Below are 20,113 nucleotides of genomic sequence, written 5' to 3' on the forward strand. Positions count from 1 at the left end.
TGCCATCGGAGCACATCTGCTTTATAATAAGCAGGTCTATAATTCTCTTGTGAAAGATCATGTTCTGCTATCTTCTCTGAGGCTGGAAAATATAAATACTGTGTTTCACGAAGGGGAGGAAAAAGGAGGAGAGGATCAAATTTGTTTGCCTGTTTGCCAAGTGCTTGTTTGAGATTTTTCCACCCTTTATCTTTTTGTGTGCAACATTCTCTGTAACTGGGGTGGGAGAAAAGTCAACCTGCTTTTCCAAGAATAAAAGGCTCCGTAAGGTCTCCTCATGAAGGGAGCCTTGGCCTTTTAGCAAGTTTTTATGCCCTTGGTTACAGCTGCTGTAGGATCGGGAAATAAATGGAGCCTGTGGTCTGGGGCTCAGGAACTGGCAGTCTGCACAAGTCTGTCTGAAATGTCTGGCCTCTAAGTGGACGGAGGTATCAAGAGTTAGGATCTGGAGGGAGCAAGGTGTCGGGGTGGGGGGCGGGGGGCAGTGGCAATGGGGTTAAATGTATCCTGTACTTCCTGAGCCACTGATGCTCTAGACTCTAACAGCAGTGAAACTACCAAACCCGGAGGGCACTGGAGGCATCTGCTCGGTGGCAAGAGAGTCTTCTTAGTCGCCTGAACATTGTTTCAGGATCAGTGTATCTTTCTGTTCTGGAAAGAGTTCTGGTGGGAAGATGGGAGCCATGATTTCCAGCGCTGTCCCATCTGGCATTCTGGTCACAGCCACTGGACACGGCTCCTGGGAGGGCCCCGCACCACTCGGCCAAGCGGGGAAGCAGTTTCTTAAGACTTCCTACTCCTGTGATACGATTTTAGCACGTTCTGTTTCACTTTAAGGTGGCGATTATATGTGCGATTCTATATTTATTTAGACAATATTATTACATTGAATTCATTATATTTATAAGTTTGACATTGTCTTCATAATCTAGCGTGGGGGTTTTGAAGTCCCATGTTACTTGGATTTTGTAAATTTTTTAAAATGCAAAAGTGGAAGTGACAAAGCAAAGGTCCAAATGAAAGTGCAAACACGAACAATGAGAAATAAAGCATTTGAAATAAATAGGAAATGCCCACACAAGATTCTGTGAAAAGAAATTGAAGACCAACTTATAGAATGTATGCATTATCTCCACCAGTCTGCAAACCGATGTATTTAACCACAGTCACAGGGAATTTCCTCAGGCCAGCACCATTACGACCTCATCAGTATTACCCATGAAACCCCGGGAAAACTGCTCTTCAGAAAGCTACGTTTTCAACCGACTATGGTGGGGGGCCTGCGGCATCAGGGGGCGCTGGGATTCATACCCGCAAACAGACCGACACATGCAGTCATTGGTCTCTGAGGTCTTTTTTCTCAGGAAAAAACTGGAGATGAACCTCAAACCCAGAAGGAGCTCTCCTCATAAATTCGGGGGTGCATGCTTTCTGTCAGAGGGAGCGCACAGGCCTCATCTCTGAGCCACTTGGCTCGGCTGAGGTGATCCCCACCTGTGTGGTAGAAACCGAGGTGACGGCGTCAGGGACACTGGGTCCTGGAACGATCCAGGTGTCGTTCCTGTGTCCTGAAGATTTTCATACGAAACAGACGGTGATGAGTATTTGCCTCAGTTACTCCGTCCTTTGCGAAGGCTAAAAATAAATAACATGAAAATAACCCGAAGTTCTGTGGTTCTGTAGGAGATGCTTCCTCCTGTGTCCTATGTACTAAAATGGCCCCTGAGAGCCAAAAAAAAAAAGTCTGGACTCTAAAGCATTGGGTGTAAACCACATTTTGCTTGGGAGCGAGCTGCTGAAATTCAAGGCTAAGTGTAATTCAGCTACTGGTAGTTTTCTGGAGCCACGGAGGCCTCACGGACCTTTTGGACAGCGATTTGCACAGAACATACACACAGGACGTACTGGGATGCGTGGATATGCATGGGGATATACATCTATATCTAGCGGGAGATGAGACATCCTCCTCTTCCAAAGGGATCTGGCTGGCTAGCTAGGAAGCCGCTGGCTGCTGGCTCAGCGAGAGGTCAGTCCCTGGCCTCGGGCCCCCGCTGAGTCAGGTGTTCTGGTAGGACAGCTCGAACATGTTGCAAGCCTCCTCCAGGCTCTCGTCCACGTTCAGCCTCCGCCAGAAAGATTTCTGCTTCTTCTGCAGCTCCCGGCGGACACACCTCGGGCAGGGGACAGACTTCTCTTTGCATTCGGAATGGAAAACGGCCCCACAGCTTTCACACCTGCAAAAGCCAACCACAGAGATGATGACCAAGGCGGGAATGAACAAGACACAGGCACCTGACATCCAGTGGCCTCCGTGCAGCTCAGAGGACATTTGTTCTGGGGAGCCCTGCCACCGGGAAGAGAGATGACTCATAGAAATGGGCTCTTTCCTTTTTCGAGATGTTCAAGATTGAATTTCACTTGAAAAAAAAAAAAAACAAACACTTTTTTTTTTCTTTTTGATTAGAACTGGCTAGGGCGAGGCTTATGGCTTACAGTGGAGAGCAGTCAGCAGTCAACTAGCAATGGTGTGATCACGGGGACAATGGGCAGATCTCTGGAAGCTCTGTGGGTTAGTTTTCCCTCCAATGGCCCTGGGGAAAAGGGGCAGAGAACGGGAGTGCCGTGTTCCACCGACTGCAAGCGCTCTGAACACCAGAGACAACCCCAGTGTGTGACCGCAGTGAAAATGTAGCTCCCCACTTCTGTAAACACGGGGTAAGTGGGTCCCTGTTACTCCTTGCCCTCATTTAACAGTTTGGAAAGATAACAGGACACATTTTCATTTTCTGATTGTTATCCTCAGGTCTATTGTCCTTTTCAGTTTTCTTTTTTTTTTTTTTTTAATTGGGAAAACCCCCACCACTGTAAGCCCATCTTTATAGCACAAGTGTGAAGGGTAAAGCATGGGAAAGTTGGGAAGAGAATAGTTTTAAAACACGCAGATACCGTAACTTATAGAGAGGAGGCATTGCAGGTGGATGACTAGCTCTCTGTCTGGCTTGGTGGAAGCCTGTGCGATAGTCCAAAATGTCTTGTTTCTGCTGCAGAGTCTTTAACAATGAGGAACTGACAAGCACAACGATGGCTGCCCAGGGGGTGGTTGGCCAGTGCGGGTTACGGTGCCCATCCTTCCATCGCAGAGTGACAAGCAACTATTCCCCTCATCTCTGGAGCCCAAGGAATTGGTTTGACCAGCAGCAGTCCCAGGAGGGTCCAGCACTAGGCTGGGTTCAAAGACGACTATGCAGGAAGCAGTTCTCATGGCTCAGCTTGTGCTCCTGTTGCTTTTCCTCTGGTACCTTGGGCTTCCGTCCTGGGCACAAGATGGTCTTTGGAGCATCATTCTCTAGTGTGCAACAGACTTAGCCCCGACATCATTTAGGATTCAGAAAGTTTGATGAAAGGAGGATCCTCCCACCCACCTTTGTACCCAGGGAGTGAGAGACACTGGGAGTGGGGTGGCGTAGGGAGAGGCGCAGGGAGGAAGGCCATATTGATCAGCTGAGAGACCAAAAGACAGAAGCTTCACTGTACCCAGTAGTCTCTGCCCAAGTTCAGCTTTCTGGGCAAGTAGAACAGAGAGGCAGTATGAAAGTAGGCATAGGGTTACTTGGCCTGACTTCAAATCCCACCTTCAAATCACTTTCTGGCTACATGACTGCTACGGACTGAATTGTATGGCCACCGCCCCCCCCTGCCACTCAAGGCCTATGTTGAAGCCCTAACCCCCAGAGACACTGCCCGTGGAGACAGGGTTAAATCAGGTCAGGAGGGTGGGCCCTGATTAGTGTCCTTATAAGAAGAGACGTCAGAGGGCTTTCTCTCTCTTCTCCCCCACTGTGTGCACCCAGAGGAAGGGCCGTGTGAGGAGCACAGCAAGAAGGTGGCCATCTTGCAAGCCAGGAAGGGAGCTCTCACTGCAAACCACGTCCTGCTGGGTCTTGCTCTGGGACTCCCAGCTTCCAGAACCATGGGCAGTAAATATCTGTTGTGTGAGCCCCCCTGGGCTGTGGTATTTTGGAGGACAGCCTGAGTAGTCTGTGGCAGTGACCTGGAGTAAGTCATTTCACCTCTCTGCGCCTCAATCACCTTGTCTTAACATGCCCCTCAGAGAGGTCTTGTGAGGCTCAAAGGGAATAACAAATGAAGTGTGTAGCGGAGTTCCTGCACAGGAATACAGCTAAAACTGCTCCTTCCAGGGTGAGCAACCGCCTCCGGGTGTCTTTGGCGACTCTTCCTGCAGTCTGATGGCACCGATGTCACCACGGTGACCTGAGGACATCTTGGATCAACCCCCTCGTGGCACAGATAAGAAGACTGAGATTCTAAGAAGCCTAGTGATTGTCTCGTGAGGACACACGGAGTTAGGTTGTGACTAGAACCCGGGACTCCGACAGCCCAACCATGGCTTCCACTGAGGCCGAGTTATGTGAGTGAGGGGAATGCGCCATCCTGGAGGGAAACGTGGGCTTCCAGTCAGAAGACTCCTGTTCTGATCATAACCCTTTCTTTGAGTGATCTTGGGCAAGTCACTGACTTTCTCTGGTCTCATTTGTAAAATGCTGCTCACAGTGGCCTCCTTCCTACTCACTGGGGTTCTGTGGGACACACATGGGTGACTGTATGTGGAATGAGCAGGTGAACGTGACATCACCTTTCATGGTGACTCTTGTCCCTGCCTTCCTCATGCTGGAGCCACACCGGTCAGGATAGCCGAGCTGTCAGAATCTTCTCCAGCAACTCCCGGCCCTCAGCCCCTCCCTCCTTCCAGGGGGATGAAGGTTAGACCCATGTCTCCTCATGCCTCTTCTCTGGGCCAGCTCCACCCCAGCGGCAATGGCTTTGTCCTCCCTGGGTGACACCTCTGTACCTTCCTGTCACTGAAGTGACATTAATGGTAGCCTTATCAAGTAAATTTCCTCCTTCCTGCCCCTTTGCCCTGCTGAGTAAGTGATTTACACACCTAGGGATATTGCCCGAGGGCAGTGATTGATAAGGAGAAAACCGTGGGCTTCCTTCAGTACCACTCCCTTATCTCTGCTGATACGGGCACCCCCCACCCTGCACCCTGCTCCGGTGAAGAGGTTGAGTCTTATTGGGTATTTCTGGTGCAACAAACACTCATGGGGTGGCCTAGGGGCTGAGTACACCTGCTCTTTCTAGCCAAAGGTCAGTAACTGCAAAAAAGTCCAAGATAAAAAATTAATGATTTCAGAATGTAACCAAGTCCTATTTTCTAACCATTTGTAAGCCAGTAGTCATCTTTTGAACTGTATAATGGACAGACTGATCAATGACCTTCCCAAATTCAGACAATCTATTATTAACTTTCTCCCTGATTTTTTTTTTTAAATGAAAAGAATAAGGTCAGGAAAAGGAAGGAGGAAGAAAAACTGTTTCTTACATAAAAGTTATGGTGCTTTGTAAGAAAAATGTGCAGGAAAAATAAAGTGTTTGTATTAAAAAATGCAATATATAGGCATGCTCCTCTTTGAGAATATTATTTAAAAGGCCCTTTCACTTTAAAAGAGTTCACTGGTTCTTTAGTGTTTACTGAATTTCCTGACTGTATTTAAAATATGATTTTACAAACAACTTTTCAGGAACATAGCTTATATATAAGGTAAATTTACCAATGCAATCATCCATGTAGAAAATTGCAGCAGATAATGAAAGAGAAATGTCCTTCAGTGTTCCCAAGTGATAAATCAAATGAAAGCCAGCCAGTTTCATCTTCATTTCTGAGTTCCCCACTCCCAGCAATCAGCAGTTTTGCTGTCTTTCTGGTGTTGGTTGTACACCACAGTGAACAAAGACTGAGGTCTTCCTTTCCAGTGTCCCAGAGAACGCAACTACATATATTTGCTACTGACCAAAGACATCCAGTGGGTTATTCCTGAAAATGTCTGTTGCTTCACTGAATCCAGGGATCTCAACCTCATACTGTTGGCATTTGGGGCCAGAGAGTTAGTTCTCTGTGGTGCAGGGCTGCCCTGGCACTGCACGGTGTTCAGTGGTATCCCCCGCCCCTACCCAGCAGATGCTGGTCACAATCCTTCCCCACCCAGGTTGTGACAACCAACAGTGTCTCTGGACACGGCCATAAGTCCAAATGCCCCCTGGGAGGGGCAGGGAGATCATCCCAGTTGAGAACCATTGACCTAACCTATCTGGAGAAAGCATCGTGGAGGAAGCACCCCGGGGGGACTGAAACAGCGCCCCCCATTCCCGGTGGAATTCGCAAGCGTCAACTGCTGGCTTATACCAACCAATAAGGTCCAACACAGTGTTACTGATTCATTTCATTTCCACAAATATATATATTTTTAATACATCATTCGGTTAAAATAGCTGAAACTCACAGGCGTTAACCACCCCATGGTTTTGAAAATTAATTTAGAACATCACATGAGAAGTCAATACCCACGACACAATTCTGTGCATGCCATGGGAACCCTTGACTTTCTATCAACTCACTCTGATTTTTTGGTCTTCCTCAAAAGCCATCCTGGTGGTTGACCCTCAGTCTCATTTATTTACTCCCTGGCCAAGAATATTGGGGCTGTTTCTCTGGAGTGGTCTCCACTTTGTTATGCCCTATGTAGGCCATCTAGCAAATCTAAACCAAAAACTTCTACTTGCCCCACAAAATAAATTGCTTTTATGTAACTGGGAAGCGGTTAGGTTTCAGCAACATCTACAATGAAAAGGAGGCCAGAAGATATTAAGGAGGATACTTACTGCAGAGAGGAGGGCTGGACTGGAGTGAGGAGCCCTGAGTTCTTGGCCCAGTCTGGCTGGCCTCACTGTCCCTGGGGCCTTGGGTAAGTTACTTCATCCCTGAACCTCTCGTTCTCCACAGAAGTAAAAGGGGAGGTTGGATTATCTAAGGTCCTTCCAACTTGCAGATTTTGCGCAGGGCAGGGGTTTGGGGCAGGGAAAGGCTGTTCTGGGTCTTACCCTTCTCTTTCCACATTTTCTTGCCCCCAAGTCTGTGGATGGATGAGTGGGAACTCAGCCTTGCCGGCCACTCCTTGGAAAGCCTCAAACTGACAAGCTGGGACTGAATGTGAATGTGAAGTGAAGTGAAGAGCATTACTTTAAATTTTATTTATTTGCGGTGGTTAATCAAACCATGAAATAGCTTACAGACTAGTACATACAGCTCTGGTTATCAGGAATTTGGCTAAAAGGAGCTGACTCTGCCTCTTTCTCAGAACATCTCAATTAAACATTAAGAATTCCTTTTTAGGGATTTTCCCAAAGCTCATCAGCACCCTCTCTCCCCAAGGAAAAAACCCAGAAGGGTTCAGTGCTGTGGCGTCTTTATTTTGGGGGCGGTATGGACACTGGCTAGAGGCGGCAGTCGAGTATCGTTCTATGCGGAAGACATCTTGTGTTTTAACCACTGGGACAGCCACACAGGAGCCAACAGTATGAATATCAGCACCGCGCACGCCATATGACATGGGATGAGGGAGAAGGAACTGTAGGTCTGTCTCTTCTGAAGCCATGAACTGTCCACGTGAGCCCTTTCCTGGGTCCCTTTCCTAGGGTGCAGGGCGGGGGCGTAGCACCACCACTGTGTGTCGGAGGGAAGGCAGATCTCATTCTCTTAGTAAAGGCATCATCACGTGAGGCTCTATACATCTCATGAACAGTCTTAGACCTAAACATTGCTTATTGACCTATGGCAAGTGGCGGAGAGGTTCATACCCTAGACATCTAATAGCCACAGACACGATGGTCTTACTCCAGCTCTCAAAACCAAGAAAACGAACCTGCCGCAAGTGGACAGAGCTACATATGTGCAGGGACAAGGGTTGCTTCTCTGATATGGCGAAGCGGCTGCGGACAGTTTCCCGCTCTGGAATGCTGATGATGTGAGACCAATTACAGACGGGCTCGATGGCTTTGTCTGTGTCTTCCAGATTCTAGCTGCACACAGGAGGGTCACAGGAAACTGCTAAAGGCCCCTGCCCCACGTTGAGGTCAGTGAAATGCTTCTGCTCTGCTCATGTTGGATTTTTCTCCTGCTGCATTTTTATTTTTGGCTCAGGCAATGACCTCAGATATTTCATTAGATTGAAAGTCAGCCTTGAGTTTGGCTGGATCTCTGACAAGCGGAAGGACAGGCCTGCAGAGCAGGGCAGAGCCCTGGCTGACTTCCACTCTGCAGAGCCCACAGCGACGAGGGCGGGGGGCAGAAATCAGTGCGCGCGATCGGGCATGCGAGTGCGGTGGGGCGCACGGCTACTGTGTCAGGCGCCCCGCAGAGCCACTAGCTATTACTGGTTTTTCCAAGAAACCAAGATGGTTATTGAAATCTCTTAGCTAAGGGAGGTACTTATTGGGGCCGGTTATTTTAATGTTTTGGGTTGGTGTTTTCCCCTGTTATTGTGAGTGAGTGAATATAAGCCAGTAACTTCTAATTTGCTTCAATGGGAAATCACATAAGGTGTATGTCTGTGTATGTACGTATGTGTTATGTATGTACTTACTGTATGTACACAGGTATGTACACTGTTTGGAAGAATACACAGAACATGTAACTAAGCTTTCTAGAGTGAAATGAGTTAAATGTGACATAGTTGAACAGATTCTTCCTTTTGTGGGGAAACAGGGTTAAAATAAAGGATGGTCACACACAATCTCAGGCACGTGCTGATGGCTGGGGACAGTCCAAGTTTCACAGTCTCTGCCCGGAGCACCCCTTCCGGTGAAGTCTTCAGCCAGGCTTACTAGAAATCTACACACTCCAGATGCCCCTCTCTCCCACCCCAGCGGAAGCAAGTGGAATGGGGAGGAAGAGAGCAAAGGGTCTGGAAATGTTGGATTACGGAACTGTTGTGGCTCCACGCAGAGTGAGAAATGGGACTACATTTGGGATTATTCATTGTGGATTTTTTTTCTTTTTTTGGCTGGGGGTAAGGAGGTGGGGGACCAAAAGGTCTCCATGTGATTTGATTGGAATTGAACGAGACTGGAAAAGATCTCGCTCCTTTGGCCAAATGTCTGGTAGATTTAGGTGTGTATGTGCTAGTATGTAAAGCTATTCCAATAGTTTTGAATGGTAAATGCAAATACAGCCAGACTGATATTGGACATTTAAATTAGGCAGCATCTGTATGCCTTTTGCCCCTGTTTTTATAGAAATTATCCTTATAATACCTCTCTGAGCTAGGTACTATTTGTTTTCCCATTTTTAATAAGTCAGTCAATAAATGGATAAAATGAAATGGGATGATAAAGTAACTGGTGGCTTCTTAGGTCCCTAAACTCTTAAGTGTGTGATCGACTCTGGCCTTGATTCCAGCCTCCTGACTTGAAATCTGGCTCTCCTTCCCTTTCAGTTACTCAGCACAGTCCCAAATGCTTGCTAAGACTCAAATCATGGGAAGAACAACTGGTATGCCCTGCAGTGATCTTTTTATTTACCTTTTAATCCCCAGAGTTAATTAAGGAAGAGTTTTTCCCTGATTGCAGACCACAGAGCCTTTGGCTTTTACAAGTCTTGCACTTTTAGTTTGTAAACCAAGCTCAGTTAATAGCTTTAACAAAAGCTTTACTTAAAATCTTGGCTTTGAAAGAGAATGTAAACAAGGGTTAATTAATTCATTTGTTAATTTTGCTATCCCATTGGGAGCAGTAAATCCCATTATCTTTAGTGCCAATGCTTAATAAAGGCTTCTTGCTAATTTGTGGATGGTGACAAGAACTCATTAATACTCTATGTATATATCTGAAATCTTACTAGATTTGATCTGAGTGAAATAGTTATTTGGGGATAGGGAAAAACTAGTATTTCTGACACTTCTCAGTTTTTTGTTGTTGTTGTTATTGTTTTTTATGGTTCATCTGGCTGTTAATATAATTCTCAACAAATGTCCATCTGTTCTTGGGTTTACTTTAGGAAAATCTCATTTATTATTAGAGAAAGTAAAGAAACTGCAGGAAGATTTAAGAATTTTCTGTAATTTCCAGAAAAAGCTAGAACATATAATTGTAGCCATGAGAGAATCTTAAGTAGGAGCAGTGGCTTTCTGTAAAAATTTCTAAAGTAGTTCAAAACACCTAAGAGCCGAAGAGATGTTTAGCAATGCCTTGCTACATCTAAGACAAAGGTAGTGAATATAATATTTGGCTAATGTAGATTTTTAAAAGCTTAGCTTATACATGGACTTCCACTGATCCAACAAGTCTATCTTTTTTATGTAAAACTGAAAAATTCAACTGTCAAGTTTTTGAAGTAAGCCTCTTTAGAAGAAATCATTTATAAGGATGATATGTACCTAAGACTCTGAATGGGATTTACTTCTACTTAACATATTACGTATCAGTTCCTCAAAGTACTAAGACTTCTAATGGAGCTAAATAAAAGACAGTTTCGGGGATAGGTACAATGCAAACAATTCAGAAGGTAAATCATATCTAAATTTATGAACATGATTGATTGCTTAGGAATAAGTTAGTGATGTAAATTTAGAAGGAGAAAGATATTCAAATGAAAGACCCAAAGTGTTTTGTCATTACTTTTCCAAATTAGCTCCCCTAATTTGTCTCCTCTCACCAATACAATTTTCTTAACGAGATGGTATCACATCATTTTCTAATACTCGATGTGTTCTAGGCCAGTGGTTTTCAAAGTGTGGTCCCTGTACCAGCTAGACCAGCATCCCCAGAGAATTTGGTAGAAATGAAAATTATTGGATGCCACTCCAGACATACTGCATCATAAATTCTAGGGTGGGACCTGGCAATCTGTGTTTGAACAAGACCTCCAGAGAATTCTGATGAATATGAAAGTTTGAAAACTACTACTCTAGGCCAATTGTCTCCAAAGACAGCAGGGCTGACATATGAGATAGCACGGTTATAAATATTTAGAACAAAAATATGGACTTTGCAAAATGAAAATGGAAAGTGGTATTAATTGTTTTTATATTGGGCTTTGCATTTCATATCTATTAATATTTTCTCATAGCTGATAGGTAAGAATCTCATTTTACTTTCTTTAATTGGAAGTGATATTAAGCTATTCAGATACAGGCCATTTGCATATTTTTCCAGTAAATCAGTTCATGTCCTTTACCCATTATTTAATGACTTTTACTTACAGAGTTTTAAAGATTTTTTTATATTCGGGAAATTAATTAATACTTTTGTTAAATGTGCTAAAAATATCTCTTCAAGTTGCTTGTTTACATTTGTCTTTACAGAACTTTAAGCATTTAACTTTTAAACAATATATTTAAAAGCATTTTGCTTGGGGCACCTGGGTGGCTCAGTTGTTAAGCATCTGCCTTTGGCTCAGGTCATGATCCTAGGGTCCTGGGATTGAGCTCCGCATCGGGCTCCCTGCTCCTTGCAGGAAGCCTGCTTCTCCCTCTCCCAGTCACCCTGCTTGTGTTCCCTCTCTCATTGTGTCTCTCTCTGTCAAATAAATAAAAATCTTAAAAATAAAATAAAAGCATTTTGCTTCCATGGCTTCTGGGTTTGTGTCAAGCTTAGAAAGACCTTCCCCACTTAAGATTATAAAAATATTCACCCATCTTTTCTTCTAGCACTTTATGGGTTTTATTTTTACATCAAAATATTTGATCCATCTGGAATTGATCGCGATGTGAAGAGTATGGTAAAGTCCGGCATTTTTTTTCTTTCTCCAAATGGCTGTCTAGTTCCCAGTTTCTTTTAAGGAATGTTCCATCTTTTGTTTTGCTAATTTGCTGTGCATCTTTATCATGTACTAAATTCCCATATTACTTGAGTCTGTTTGCATACTTTCTGAAATCACGTTCCGTTGATATGTCTGTTTCCATGCCAGCACTGTACTGCGTAGTATATAATACATTTTTATAGCTAATGAAAACAGTCTCCCTTCATGTAAACAACTTTAGAGGTCAAATTCTATATTGAATATATTAGGAAAGTTTACTGCCACCCATCTGAATGTTAAATAAAAAATTTTTGAAATATAGATAATCAACTAATTTTAAAAATTTATAGTATAATTTATAAGGTTTATCTAAAATGAAATGCACCTGTGTAAACATCTCAGGGGGTCAAGGACTAATCCTGGCTTTAGATATTTGAGTTTTTATTTTTTTTCATCATTATGTAGTGATAAAAGTATTGTATAACTTTGGGAAGGTAAACTAACAGGTTGTTTACATGTTTATAAAATTAGGAAACACGATACAATTGTTTAACAGTGTATACACTCTTAGTAATTAAAATTATCCTACTTTGCAGGAACCTAGATATATTATCTTGGAAAAATAACTTAAAACATGGTATTCATTATCATTGAACAAAGGAAGATGTGAAGAACAATGCATGTTTAACGGTACCTTTCATTCAGTGTGAACATTATTTAGAACATTTTTACTCTGCATATGAAGAAAAATTGGATAGAAATGATAATCATGCTAAGAAAATTAGTTATGCTATCTATGTACACAAGCAACAAAAGGAGACCTTAACTACATTGTCAGGGAAGCTGAAGGAAAAGTCCTCTTTTTTGCTAGCTGCTTTGACATTCATTTCTGTCCCTAAGTCCCTAGACTTGTGCCTCTTTCAAGCATTGTATGAAAACCACGTTTCCCCTGAGGTTACCTCAGGCCTCACTATCGTTCCCCCCCCACCCCCCCACCGTCCTGCCCCCACATCTCCCCCATTGCCATGGAAAATTTGCTTATCTCTTTTCATTCTCAATTCTGAAATTTTTCTTTCAAATCGGTGATGTAAGCTGCTTTCCAGCTAAGTCTTTTAATTTAAATTTCCTTTCTCTCCATCATCAAGGATTCTTTCTAGAAAAAAAGTGTTAACTCCTCTTAAGAAGGGCTTTAATATACTTAAGGTTCCCACCTCTCAAGGCCAAACTAGATTTTTCAGTTGAAGTCAAGTCAGCTTAAGTTAGTGGCTTCCAATGTTGTCTCTGAATCAGCCACTGGTTCATGACTTACTGGTTTTTATAAAAGGAAATTCCCACATTTCTGTTTTTCACATGAATTACTACTTTTTAAATGCTATCTTTTTCTGTTTTCTCATCCAAAGTTTACAAAATTCTTCCCATTATTTTTGTTGAGAACCTCTCCCCACCATCCTACCACCAACCATCACCAGAAGTGAGACTAGTTAAGGGTATGTGGTATAGACTTTTGCCCTCCTAAGGTTAGTTTGTACATTCCCTCAAATTTTAGGCTAGTGCTGTGAGGACAGGGAGAGGCAGAAAGGGGACGGTACTGGAATTCAACAGCCTGCATCTCCTAGGAGCTATGGCCCAGGTGTTGGGTGGGGATGAGGGCTTCCCTGGGGAGGGTGAGGGGAGGGGGTGTATGTCAGGGGGTGGGAGTGATGGGCAGATGACTGCTAAGCTTCTCTCTTACTCTACACAAGGTCTATGCTTAGGCTCAACATAATTGAGTCCAAGCGGCAACTGTGGTAGAGAATGAATATCTACAGACTGCCTTTATTTTAAGCACTTTGAAAGCATTAGGAACTAGAAGATGATTATTAATGATAGGTATGGATAGCATATGCCAATGATTCCTCAGGCACCATGAGTGGTTTAATATTCAGAATACTGAAGCGGTTTAATACAGACATGATAATATATATTAGTTGCCAAGATAAAAACCAAAAGAAATAAAGGACTTTTTTGAAGGCCAGTTTAACAAGATCTTGCTATCTGTAGTCCCATAATTCGTTAGGTGAAAAAAGTCTCACAATATCGAAAACATATACTGCAAAACCAAGTTACTGTTGTACCTTTTGTAATTCTGAAGCATAAAACAGTTCATTTCAGAACATACGGCTCAGGCTGCAGAGTCAACATTTTCTGTATGGAAAGGTAAATACTCCTGTCTTCCTTATTGTGTATTCAGGTTACTTATTTACAGTCACATGGGGAAGGAAAAAACACACACTAAAAAAATGACCAAAAAGTTGTTTTGAGAGTTAAATGATCTGAGTGGCTTAGCAAGACTCAAGTTTTTGAAATGAATGTTTTCACTGGGCCAGAAAAATACATCTATCCCTAACATATGATAGAATGCTAGCTATCATTCAATGAAGTCATCTATCTCGGTGTTGTCTACATTTAAGTAGAGAGTTTCCTTGAAATTGGTTTAAAAGTTATTTAAAATAAAAGAAAATACATGGAAAAATGCAGATTTGAAAAACTAAAAGGAAACTTCATGAATTATTTATTGAGCATTTACTATGTGCTGTTCTAAATGCAGATAATTGAGCAGTGAACAAAATAGAAAAAAGTCCGTTTCCTCATGGAGCTATTATTTCAAAGTGGTAGACTGAATCACAATTTGCTTTTATATGTTAATCCCTAAGGTAAATTGTATCAAAAAGAGTCAACCTTGCTGAAAACATCATGACAAACTAGCAAACAGACTAATATAAAATGCTAAGCAAAGGAGCTGAATGAAGTGAAGTACTAACTTCTTTGTCAGTAAGAGCTTAAAACAGTGTCATATACCAGGTAGGCAAACCCAGAGGTGGAGGGTGGCTTGTCAAAGGTCACACAGCAAATCAGGAGAAGAGTTAGGGATGACATCTAGATGTTTGTATTCCTACTCCAGTGATCTTTTTATGGACTAGTCTGCCTCTACTTTTTAAATGGATCTTAATGATTTTAGAACCAATAAAATTTTCTTCCTGTTAAAGTAGCTGCCAATAAAAATCTATCTATAAACTTATTTTGATATGATGTGATAAAAAAGCTGGATATAAAACTATGTATTTAATATATTGTCAATTTTTTTAAAAAGTAGACATGCATACATATGTATGGAGATTCTTCTTCTTTATAGTTTTGGTGTACTCTTCAAATTTTCTATAATGCACATCAGCTTTATATGGTCAGAAAATTACAACATGAGTTAAACAATGATGAACATTACCGCCTCTACTCAACAAAAAAAGTTTGTCTGAACTGCTTAGCGATAAGATGATTGCACAGTATTAACCAGACACCTAACAAGAAGCTTGGTAAGAAATGTGTCTAGGTGGAGATGACAGCCATCTATTCAAATGACCAAGTGACTTCAAGAAACAATGGCAGCAGCCTCACTGGTGAGGACTGCGTTTATAAATGCGCTGTATTTATAAAGGGATTTAATGGCATAAAGGGTCAGGTCAGCCCTGAGGGTTTCGCACCAGTCTTGACTGTGTTAGCAGACTTTCTGAAACATTTTGACATGTGAATATAAGAGCCACAGGCCAAGGTGAGATGTTATTTACCAAGTTACTCTTTGACCAAAGTTTAAAAGCCAAAAAAACTAGCATTGTGTTTGAGGGTTTTTTTTTTTTTTTTTTTTTTTTTTTTTTTTTTTTTTTTTTGCTTTTTGAAGTCAAGGAAAACCTTCATTGACACAAGAAATACATTTAAGAGCAGGCAGTCATAGAGCCCAAGAGTAGAACTGCTTCTTGGTAAGTCACCACTATGCTTCTGCCCCTCACAAAACCCGTGAGCTTGACGGGCTTGAGTTTTTCTGCCTCCCCAAATGTCCGAATGTTCTCCACAGGCCTTTCTATCTCTGTGAATTGATGCTTTTAGAACACAGGCAGGGATCTCATCCTCTATCATCAGTGTCAGAGGACGTGGAGAAAGTTCCTCTTCAATACCACAGAGAGGAACAAACAATAATCAGATGGAGATGAATTGTTCCTCAGCGAAGGTACCTAGAAGAGGAGTCCACACTTTCTCTAGCTGTTTCAGGAATCCCACACCTCATCACAATGCGCACTGAGTGGCTGCTTCCCAAGAAAAGCCACAGAAAGGAAATATCATTAAGAAAGTGTCTCTGCCTTGGGGGGAGCTGTTCCCTTCCCTTAAGCCCGACCTCACCAAGGCTGTTGTCTGTCGTCGAACAGGATGGAACAGGACTGCCAAGCGCGGCCCACAAACCTGCTAATTAGGTGCACTGACAGTGTTTGTTTTGGAACCATTTGCCAACAAAGGAATGTGTCAGGCTGATTAGTGAGAAAGGGGTATGTAATGTGTGTGTGTTTGAGTCCAGATGAGGGAATAATCCAGGTATTCAGTCTGTCTGTGCAAGGACTGACAAAACCGAAGGCTGAACAAATAGGACGCCACAAGGCAAGACCAGCTTCTGGGCAGTGCTGCTCTCTCGTTCTCCTCTGGAGTTCCGATCTGCCCCCCAACCCCTGCCCAAAACTTCCTGCCTAAACATGAAACTCTCTTTCAAGGCATGACAAACTATAATTGGTGCCTCGAAAAATGGAAGAGTCTTTGTAAGGCTGCCGGCAAATCTGGGGTTCGGTGAGTTTCTAGGCACCTAAGTAAGCGACGACTTTGGGCAAAGCCATCTCTGCTGTTTATCCTTCAGGGACAAATCAAAGGGAACGAGGGCACAGAACACACAGCCCTAAGCGGACTGCTCAGGTCGTGCTGAGAAGAACCAAGCATCTCCGCATTTTCTAGGCAAGTAGTGACCCCATGTTTTATAATAAAGCAGTTGCTTTCTCTCTTTTAAACAAACCTTTGTAAGTTCGAGGACAGTTAGCTGTTTGGAAACTTCATGTGTGCGTGAAGTTCCAGGAAGGACAGACGTGCCAAGGCAAAGACCAAAGACCAGGCTGGAATAAGCTGAGGGGCTCAGGGACAGGGTTGTGTGGACCGCCGCGAAATGTAAAATGACACAGACCAATTCAAAGGGGTTCTGGGACCCTGGGAGGAAGGAGCCTATGTTCTTCAGTACAAGCTGGGCCTTTCTGAAATTTGGCTGGGTGGATGAAAGCAAAGGGGCTTGGGAAGCCACCTTTTTCAGTAAGTTAATCTAACAAATTCGGTTTTTCAAATGAAAAAGGGGAGAGGCCCTGTTAGAAATTCACCTGCTATGGGTTTTCTATGAGGCCAGTGTTCATTCTCAATAGACATATGTAGGAAATGTTCTTGAAATGTGTGCAAATTGGACATGGTGTCAGAGTATGTGAACGCAACCGGTCTAAGAGTTTGGTGTTGCTAAGTTCAAGGTTCTGAGCACACTTATTGTTTCTTGGAGGAGGGCAAGGAGTGACCAACTACTGTATACAAAGAAAAACTGGCAAGTTATGCTCATTCTGCTTCTCCAAACCTTAGTGCTTCAAAAAACACAGAACCTTTTTAGAAGAGTAACCTCTGAGCTACAAATGACCTCCCCTCAATAGAAGAACACTTCCTCTGGATGCCTTCCCTGGGGCAAGTGAATGTTGGGAACCTGGACAGGCTGATGTTCACACATGGAAACACTTTCAACAGTAGGTCAGTTGCTTCAAGTTTTCAGGTAAAGCTTAGGTATAAAGTAGTGAACTCAGATTTTCACTGTACTCCTCTATCTTTGCAGTATGTCCCCTCAGTTTTATTGAGATATAATTGACGTTTAACATTTATTAGTTTCTGGTGTATAACACAATGAGTTGACAGGTGTATGTATTGTGAAATGAGGACCACAATGTTTAGTTAACATCCATCACCTCATGTGGTTAAAAATTTCTTCTTGTGATGAGAACTTTTAGGATCTACCACTCCTTTAGAAACTTTCAAATATATGATGTAGTACGTTATCTTAAGTCACCATGCTGAACATTACATCCCCAGAACTTATTCATCTTATAACTAGATAACTATAACTTTTTACCTTTTGACCACCTTCACCCCCTGCCTCTGGCAACCACAACTCTGTGTCAACAAGTTTGGTTTTTTTTTATTTAACATATAAGTGAGATCGTAAAGAATCTTTCTCTATTTCAGATGGCGCAAGCATTTTAAATTTTCTTAACTAATCAGTTTATTTAAAAAACTTTGCCAGTGTTCTTAATGAATGCACATGATATGGTAGGGAGAGCTGAACCAAACAGTAACCATTTATGGAATGCCCACTATATGGAACACACCAGACTCAGTGTTAAGTATAATCTTTTTACAGTATACCTACATGTAAATACAGCCCCAAATGGTATAGGGGTCATAAAGTCTTGAAGGGCAATATTTTCCATATTGGAAAGCTTGTGGGGGTGATTTGCATGTCACATGGAAGAATTAACAAAGCCAAATGGATCAGAGAGAAAGGATGGAACTGATTTATGATAGTTGGTATATTTTGTAAGTTCCACGTTAAAATGCATGCCGAGTGTTTTTAAGATGAAGTATTTATGTACTTGTGATTTGGAAGCATTTCAGGATTCAGGAATGGCATCTTCACACAAATGTGTGTAGCAGGATGGTCTCTTCAGCAGCATTACGTCTTTAATAGCCAGAAAAGATTAGTGATATGCAGAGATGTCAGAAAGAAAGCTGGAGAGGAGGCAATTTAAGGGTTTAAAAAAAAAAATTAAGTCCTGGGTCACCATGTGGATATATGTGATTTTTTTGCTTTTATATTCACTGCTTTCCCTTAAGTTTTAGAGTGGTATCAGTCTACTCTGATGATTTGTAATTCGGAAGTTAGAGTTTTATTTCTTATTCTCTATCAAGGAGGGTATGTGGAATTTTATTGCTATTTTAACAGAATGTTTGTCTCTCTGAAAGCTGTGCTTTCTTTTTTCTAGGAGTGTAAATGTTGGATTAGGCTTAAGTTCTGTGTTCCTGGATCTTACTATTGTATTTAAAATCTTGTAACTTGGATTTTAGTGTTTTCCTATTTAAATCAGAGAGAGGTATGTGATTAATTTGTGTTGAAGAAAGACTACCTCAGTGTAAAACTGTGGGCATTATCGTCTGAATGGAGGAGGTGTGATGGAGCAGCAAAGGGGGGTCTGCCTACTCAGCCCGAGTTAGGCACATTGTCAGCTCCCACAGGCACCCCTGGGCCTCGTGACCCGCCTAGCAATGTACAGAGGTGGGAGCTCTACTGTGGTCTCTCCCCACACACCATCGGCCATTTTATCAAAGAAAGGCGTAGTATCTTACCCCCACCCTAATCGAACTCTGTCCTACTGCTCCAAGTGTAAAAACTTTCAGGATGGCACATACAGGGAGAATTCAAAATAACAGTTTGGGGGAGCCTTCTTTAATGACAGAGGGATGTAATATCTTCACAGTCTTTTAGGGGGTATACTGCAAAAATGGTCTGAAGACTGTAGGTACAGAAGAAAGTGTGATGGCTAATGGAAAAAGCATGATTTTAGAGTCAGATGTATCTGGGTTCCAGTTTTGGCTTTATCTCTTGGGTCAAGTTCATTGCCTCCTCTGAACCTAGGCTTCCCCATTATCAAATGAAGGGGACAGGAGTCCCTCAGAGGACTGGCCTCGAATGAAAGGATGAGGTATGTAAACTGTTGGCACCAGGACATACTAGCGCCACGTCCCTTCAACCCCAACACTGTCTCTCGGTCTGTCAGAGACCATGCTCTAAAAATTAATACTAGGACTCTATTGTTAAATGACATATTCATGAAGCTTCCTCCTGCATAACAATTAATTCAATAAGGAAAAGAAAGTCTACAGAGCTGACCTATGTTTGACACATGGTCATAATCAATTATGCATGTTAGAACCCAGTATATTCTAATACTGAAGTATATAAATCAGTGCTTTCAAGTTCAACATAGAGCTCTCTCAGAGTTTTAGAAATCGTGCAACTGCTTTCTCACCTACAATGTCCATGACTCCTATGGGCGATGCCCCTTCTTGGAGATCCAGGTCCACCCCCTAGACCGCGGCTCCTCCAACACTTCCACACAACCACCTAATGGCCCAGTGTCTCTTACTAGAGACAACTGCTTGTGAGCGAGGAGCAGCCATGTTCACTGTGTGTCTCCAGAGTCAGCCAATGCACAAACACAGCATGCTCAATACATCATTTATTCAAAGAATGGATAGTTCCAGTGCTTGTGGGGTTTTTGTTTTTTTTTTTAAACTGAGTGGCAATTATGCTGCTCAAATGGTATTTAAACTTCTGAGGACACAGAGGTGTTGACTTTAGCAAGGTGGTCGAGGATATATGGTGACGAATACACTAAATACATCATATCTAAGATTTTTTACCTATAGATTTTTAAACGTAATAATGGAAAATTTCAAACATATTCAAAAGTAGAGAGGCTAGTATAATAATCCCTGCATAGCTATCACATAGCTTCAACAATTATCTTT

The 20,113-nt window shown here is 42.5% G+C and overlaps 1 protein-coding gene across 5 annotated transcripts in view; it reads right to left on the minus strand.

Annotated features, from left to right (window-relative positions):
* Positions 1-1,759: 1,759 nt before the first annotated feature.
* PLEKHM3 (pleckstrin homology domain containing M3) overlaps positions 1,760-20,113 on the minus strand; it is a 179,403-nt gene continuing 161,049 nt past the window's right edge. For all 5 annotated transcript variants that reach the window (XM_047720887.1, XM_047720888.1, XM_047720885.1 and 2 more), the window contains one exon: positions 1,760-2,234. In XM_047720887.1, coding sequence (XP_047576843.1) covers positions 2,057-2,234 — 178 coding nt within the window. In that variant the 3' untranslated portion in view covers positions 1,760-2,056. The remainder of the gene's footprint in view (positions 2,235-20,113) is intronic.

Source organism: Lutra lutra, chromosome 3 (genome assembly GCF_902655055.1).
Source record: "Lutra lutra chromosome 3, mLutLut1.2, whole genome shotgun sequence".
Classification (NCBI taxonomy): Eukaryota; Metazoa; Chordata; class Mammalia; order Carnivora; family Mustelidae; genus Lutra; species Lutra lutra.